At 46.8% G+C, this 6,918-nt stretch overlaps 1 protein-coding gene across 1 annotated transcript in view; it reads right to left on the reverse strand.

Annotated features, from left to right (window-relative positions):
* Nucleotides 1–320: 320 nt before the first annotated feature.
* Nucleotides 321–6,918, reverse strand: part of PIF1 (PIF1 5'-to-3' DNA helicase) — a 7,310-nt gene continuing 712 nt past the window's right edge. The window contains 11 exon segments of the mRNA XM_009287437.2: nucleotides 321–377; nucleotides 705–896; nucleotides 2,450–2,595; nucleotides 3,215–3,302; nucleotides 4,104–4,210; nucleotides 5,077–5,216; nucleotides 5,636–5,742; nucleotides 5,816–5,930; nucleotides 6,490–6,643; nucleotides 6,740–6,778; nucleotides 6,781–6,864. Of these exon segments, the coding sequence (XP_009285712.1) occupies nucleotides 321–377; nucleotides 705–896; nucleotides 2,450–2,595; nucleotides 3,215–3,302; nucleotides 4,104–4,210; nucleotides 5,077–5,216; nucleotides 5,636–5,742; nucleotides 5,816–5,930; nucleotides 6,490–6,643; nucleotides 6,740–6,778; nucleotides 6,781–6,864 (1,229 nt within the window).

The raw sequence follows: 6,918 nt of genomic DNA on the forward strand, positions 1-6,918 counted from the left end.
GAGAATAAAATGCAACCACGCAGACGGGACAGAACCATAGGAAGGTCCCTCAGGCATGTCCTTGTTCAGTCATTTTGTTTGCTACAGTTGCTTCTGTGACACAGAAGTACTCAAGGCTGTGGGCCCAGAAAGGGGCTACAGAAGCCTTCCAAATTCCTGAGGCATGAGACGGGGATACTTCTACACATTCAGAGTCAGCTGAACAAAGCAAACATCTAAAAAAATGCCTTTGACTTTATCCATGTTAAATATACTCAATAGCAAGATCGCTGCAACTCAGCAGTCTGTGCTGATGTCTCACAGAGGCCAGAAGAGCATTCTCAGCTGCATTTCCAGTTCTCCTTCTCATCAGCACCTGAATGGGTGTGTAGTGAATCCTTGGGGGGTGGAGAGAAAGAAAAATAGAAGAGATTTCTTGTGTGCCCACTTCCCCTTCAGTCCTTACTGCAAGAGGAGGATCAAAGAATCCCAACCCATCCTTTCACCCACAGGGCCAGATAACATTATACAATCCCAACACTACAGTAGATATTTTGCCACCGAGAGCTGCCCCACAACTTTCCCTCTCTGCAATTTCATCTCTCCTGCCACTACAAGTTTTAAATTTGAATGATCTTGCTTAGGAAGAAAAAGTAGCATCTCAGCGCAAACATCTCATCCTGGTTGCACAAGGCAGGCTTTGCTAGCACAGGATTTTTCTTTACCTGGGTTAGAAGTTGATGATATCTCAGCTGTCTATAGAACTGCAACACAGAAGGATCAGCTCTCACTACTTTCGGATCAAAATCCAGAACACGGAGACCTGCAAGGCTACGGGCTCGGGAGAGGGCTACATAAGCCTGCCCACTTTCAAAGACACGAGACAGGGAGATTTCCACACAATCTAAAGACATGCCCTATCAAAGACACAGAGAAGTTTGTTACAGAACAAACAAAAACACTGTGCTGTATCAACACTAACCTGTTGTCCCAGTTTTGGCTGGGATAGAGTTAATTTCCTTCCTAGTAGCTGGTACAGTGCTGTGTTTTGGATTTAGGATGAGAATAATGTTGATAACGCACCGATGTTTCAGTTGTTGCTAAGTGGTGCTTACACTAGTCAAGGACTTTTCAGCTTCCCATGCTCTAGCGACTGAGAAGGCTGGAGGTGCACAAGAAGCTGGGAGGGGGCACAGCCAGGACAGCTGACCCCAACTGGCCAAAGGGACATTCCATACCATGTGACGTCATGCTCAGTACAGAAACTGGGGGAAAGCTGGCCGGGGGGGGCTGCTGCTCAGGGACTGGCTGGGCATCGGTTGGCGGATAGTGAGCAACTGCATTGTGCATCACTTGCTTTGTATATTCTTTTATTATTGTTGTTGTTACTATTTTATTTCAATTATTAAACTGTTCTTATCTCAACCCACAAGTTTTCTCACTTTTGCTCTTCCGATTCTCTCCCCCATCCCACCAGGGCAGGGGGGGAGAGTGAGCGAGCAGCTGTGTGGTGCTCAGTTGCCAGCTGAGTTTAAACCACAACACCTGTCCCATGAGTCTGTCAAAGGTACCATCCTTGGTGTATGGCTTGATAAAAAAAGGAAGTCTCTTGTTTGACTATGTAACTGATTAAAAGATGGGAATCAGTAGAAAGAAGAGGACAGTTTTCCACTCTCAGGAAATTGCTAGCAGACAGTAGGGTCCACTAACTAATTCCAGTGAGCCTCTTATTGTGTGAAACACCACAAATCCTATATAATCAACACAGCAGGGAAAGAAATCCTGCTGTTTTCACTCCTCGTAATTAACTGGAGCAGCTGCCAGTCTCAAGCAGTCCTCAAGGCAGACCATCTGAGACAGAGTTTGGGTTAGGCCTGGCCAGCCCTGTCTGCACCAAGAGACATCCCAGGAGGCAGCAGAACTTACAACATGGCCTGGTTTAAGCAGTGGCATGGGAACAAACTCACAGGTCTAATATCAAGACAAGTATTTATCAAAGCGTATGAAGTCTTCTGGAAAGGTAGGAACTGTATTAGTTACATTGAAAAGACCCAACACACACCACCAAAGGAGGAGTCCAGCCCAAAGAGCACAGCTGTGACTCCTGCAGCTTCCTCAGGTACACTGCAAACCTCAGCATCGCTAATGCTGATGATTATCAGGGAAACACTCCCCTGATCAGTCCACAGCAGTAAATAATGCTGCTTTATAGTCTAACACCAACTATGCAGATGGCAGCACTGTTATGGAAACTCTAGCTGTATTGCTAGCCCATCCTTCACCCCATAGACAAGCATCACAAGCAGAAAAGGTGCTGCCTTCTCTGCAGCTAGACACACATATTCTAGAGGTCCCCCACAACAAGGGCCTTTCAGTTTTGCCTCTTGTTTTACCAGCAATGCAAGCTCACCCAGGAAATAAGGCTTTTGATGGCATAGAAGTCTAGAGACAGCTGTATAAGAACACCCACCTGACTCTTGTGAATGGAAATGGCCCATGCCAATTTTAAAGGCAGCTGTTGACGACTCAGATGAACTCCCGATGGCCCTTTGAAGACCCATTTCTCCATTTTGATGACCTGTGTGACCCCGCAGAGAAACCTCACCTTAGGCAGCCCTGTAGGAATGGGAGCAGGTGAGAAACAGGGATATATTCTTAATGCTCAACAGCCAGGAAGCCAGCAGCCTAAGAACACTTTTTATTTTTTTCCTCCTTCCTCATGTCAGTCTTCCATGAATTTTAGGGCTGCATTAAAAAAAAGAAAATCCCACACCAAAAAAAAAAAAACCTAAACCCACACACAGTAAATAGGGTGTCCTGAAATGATATTTGGGACCTACTTAAGCAGGAGAATTAAAATCAGGTAATTTATCAGTTGAGATGCAGGGAAAAATACACATTGCAGGTGGCAAAACATTATTCTCTGAGAAAAACAAACAAAAAACCACCAAGAAGTGCTTCAACAGAACAGACAAGAAATGCAAACGAGCATACACATTTAGAGAATAAAGAAAAGCAAACACAAGAGGCCCTCAAGATAGCTACAGCCGATGCAGCACATGACATCACAGCTTATGAGAGCCCCAAGCCTCTCACTGCAGCGAGGACTTCCTCCCCGCTTTCCCTCAAATTATTCTTACAAAGCAGTAAACAATTAACAAGTCATCAGCCATCAATGATAAATTGTTTTGGATTTTTCCTCTTCCTTCAACAAAAGATCAAAAATCTTACTTACCCTTCTGTTCACTTTCAAATCCTACAACAACTCCTCGCGCCCCATTCACCAGCCCTTGAGACACATCCAGATTCTTAGTTAGCATCACCTACAGAGAAGAAGAAAAATCCCTTAGTGCACTGGCTTTACAACCTCTTCAGCCACCCTGCAGCTAAGCTTCTAGCCAGGAAGCATAAGCACAGCAGGCTGATAAGGCCACAGCCACATCATCCTATTGCAGGATAGAGCACCGTCTCCAATTTGATTGAAATTATTTCACAGCCTTTCCTTCCTAGGATTCCCAACTACATCGTTCTGCAGCACTGAACACTTCACTTGAGCTGCTTCGGTCCACAGCTGTGAGCTCAGATCCCCCTTCCCCAAACACCAACAAGCCTAGATATATATAGATTCTGGGAACACCTAAGGAACAATTTCCCAAGGCAAACAGTGCTGCTGCTAAGCACAATCCTGCAACCTTTCCACTCTGACAGCCCTAGCTCACAGCAAGGTGCCCAGTCCTGCAAGTTTGGCAAGCTGTGCCATACCCTTACAGGTCAGGAGGGCTACTGTACCTGGAGCTGAGACCACAGGCAAGGACTGCCTGTGCTCTCTGCCACCTGGAAGCTTCTAAACCTGATTGGAAATGCATGTCAAAGTCATAGCAGTCACCACTGTCCGCGAGACATGGACCTGCACTCAAATCAGACTAATTCTCTGTCTGGATAAGATTCCAAGCAGAAAAGATATAAAGATTGGGACAGAGTCTTCTGTTGGCCTGGCATAGACGTTCTATACAGAATCTGCGTTCTATACGTTAATCTGCTGTATACATTTATCTGCAATTCCTTTATTTTTCTTATGCCATTTGATCTATTGGTCTTTCACAAACGTATGTACACACACTCACCTGAGCTCCAAGCTTTAGCTCAACTCTACCACCCACAGGACACTGAGCATCAATTAACTTCACTAGCATTGGGTCACTGTCCAAAGCCTCAAAAGCGTGCACTTCTCCTGTTAAGGAAAGAAAGATGTGACAAATTGCAACCATTTAACATATTCCACACAGCACTGCAGGAGGCTCAACATTTATTTCTAACAGCAATTCCTCTTTTAATATCCATTCTGCTCTGCTGATAGGACGTCTTCACACAAACCTTGTCACATCTAACAGCAGAAAGCCTCTCTTCCCAACATAACTCCCAGAGCATGAGAAGGCTCAGGAATCAAAGGCCAGCAGTAAATAAGAACTGAGCAGTCACCATTTTGAGCATATGACCAGTTTCACTTGCTGCCAACACCAGATCTCCAAAGAGGACTAAGAATCCTAGCGCCAGACAGGGAGGCAGAAATGAAATAGCCCTTAAATCAAGTCATGGCTGGATAGAGCACGGCCTTTCTGAGATGCTACAGAAAGAAAAAGCAGGGGTATGGAGGCAATAATGACCCACGCTACCTCACAGCAAGCAATGAGCTCGCTGTCTATTACACACCAAGAAGTAACTGAGGACTAAGAAAGAATCCTAGCGCCAGACAGGGAGGCAGAAATGAAATAGCCCTTAAATCAAGTCATGGCTGGATAGAGCACGGCCTTTCTGAGATGCTACAGAAAGAAAAAGCAGGGGTATGGAGGCAATAATGACCCACGCTACCTCACAGCAAGCAATGAGCTCGCTGTCTATTACACACCAAGAAGTAACTGGATTTTTAAGCAAAAAGCTGTGAAGTTTTTCCCCAGGCGGCTCAACTCCCAACACACACAACTTGGACTGGTGCTGCTGTGCACGACAGAACATCAGTTCCTCCTGACAACACAGTGTCCCCATTGCATCCACTCAGAGCTCAGCCCCAAAGCCAGCAGCTTCCTCCAAGGCATTCACCTGATAGCTGTTGTAAGCGTCTCTCATTGGTTATTTCTACATCATCTTTATGGGTGCAGAGCCGCGTAGCCAGGATCCCATTATGCTCAGACCTGTTAGCAGCAGTCTGTGTCAGCAGTCTGGTAACCTCCTCTGTGCACCTGGTAACCAGGAAAAGGGGATTATTACTTAAAGTGATCAGGTATAGGTCTTGAGCAGCAGTAACCTCCATGCAGCTGGATCAGGCTGTGCAAGCCCCAGGCCTCCAGAGAGAAGGACGGGAAATATAACTACACAAAGTTGGAGAGCAGTGCAAGTGTGTACCCCAGCCCTGCCCTGGCCACTGCCAGCTTGGGATCCATCGAATTCCTTAGCAGAAATTGCAAAGAGGGACCCTAGAAAGGGTCCTTCCTTACCAGAGCAGCATATATAAAACCTGCGTACGGTAACTAAAGCATTTATAGCTATTGCCCCCAGCCACGCATTCCTGATAGAATGCGCAGAGAAGTGACAAACCGCTCTTTCCTCTGCTCCATCAGTAGGGAGCAGAGATTACAAAGACAGCAGAGTTTCTCCTCACCTGCCTAAACGGACTGCACTCAGGAGTGAGACAAAGGTCTTGTCGGTCTGTCTCCGCACTTCAGTCAGCTCCATGTTTATGTGGATGCATTTCCTCCAGCTTTTTGCCTGGCAAATCATTTTCTTGTTAAGAAAGAGGCAGACTTGAAGTGTGAGAATGAGTTTAGGGACAGTTTTTTACCTGGAAGCAGAACTTGGTTTCTTCATTAGCCTTGCAGACTGGGGGTAGCTGCAAGAAGTCCCCACAGATGATTAGCTGAATTCCTCCAAAAGGCTCATCCCGTTTTCTGACTGCCCTGAAAGGGAGGGAAGAGAGAAGAAGCTTTGAATGCCCTCCAGGACCTGGACATAGTCAGGTCTCAGAAGTTACTTCTTAGTCTGTCAGTACATTCAAATATACACCACCTGCAGTAAAAGATTATCCTCAGCCTTGTCAGAAGAGCTCAAATAATTAAGCAATGCTATTACGTGACATTAAGTTTGCTTTGCTTACCCACCCCAGATGTCATTACCAGTCTTGGTTCTTTGGTAGCTGCTATACTACAACTGCTTCTCTCTGCAAGAGAGAACTGCTGGGCACAGCATAAACAGCTGTATTCTGGACTCAGCTCTACAGATAACACTTGCCTCCGGAGATGGAAACAGCAACCAGAACAGCCACAGCTGGGGAACGGGACATGATCAAAACTTATCTCAAGATAAAGGCCTGCCCAGATGCTGGCTGTGATTTCATGCTTCCTTCCAGTCCTATGCCACCGGTTGCCTTGTATCCATTCACATAACCAGAGGAAGGAAGCAGCCTGGAAATTTAGGGAAACTCATTTCTGTTAGTTGTTTAACCTGGCAATCGCTCACCTCGCCACTGCCTCCAGCCTGTCAAAGAACTTGCCATCCACCATCGAGATCTCATCGATAATTAAGTGCTGACAGGCCAGCCAGTGCTGGCGCACCCCAGGCCTCTCCGCCAGCTGAATACACTGTTCCAGTGGTGCCCTCCCAGAGCCGATCCCTGGCAGGGGAGAAGAAAGCAAAGCTTTGGGAAGCTCCTGACTTTTTGGGAAGGGAGCGAGACCTCCCAGCCCCTCGCTGTCAGGCAGACCGTTACCTGCGAAGGCATGGAGAGTGGTGCCACCGACGTGGCAACCGCCACTCCCGTGCTGGCTGTAGCATAGGTGCTCTTTGGAGGGAGGGAGCCCACGATCTTCTTCAGCAGGAACGACTTCCCAGTCCCTTGGAGGGGGGAGAAGCATGTCAGCGGCGAGGCCCGAGGACTTTACCCGGTGG

This window comes from Aptenodytes forsteri, unplaced genomic scaffold (genome assembly GCF_000699145.1).
Source record: "Aptenodytes forsteri isolate BGI_AS27 unplaced genomic scaffold, ASM69914v1 Scaffold119, whole genome shotgun sequence".
In the NCBI taxonomy this organism is placed as follows: Eukaryota; Metazoa; Chordata; class Aves; order Sphenisciformes; family Spheniscidae; genus Aptenodytes; species Aptenodytes forsteri.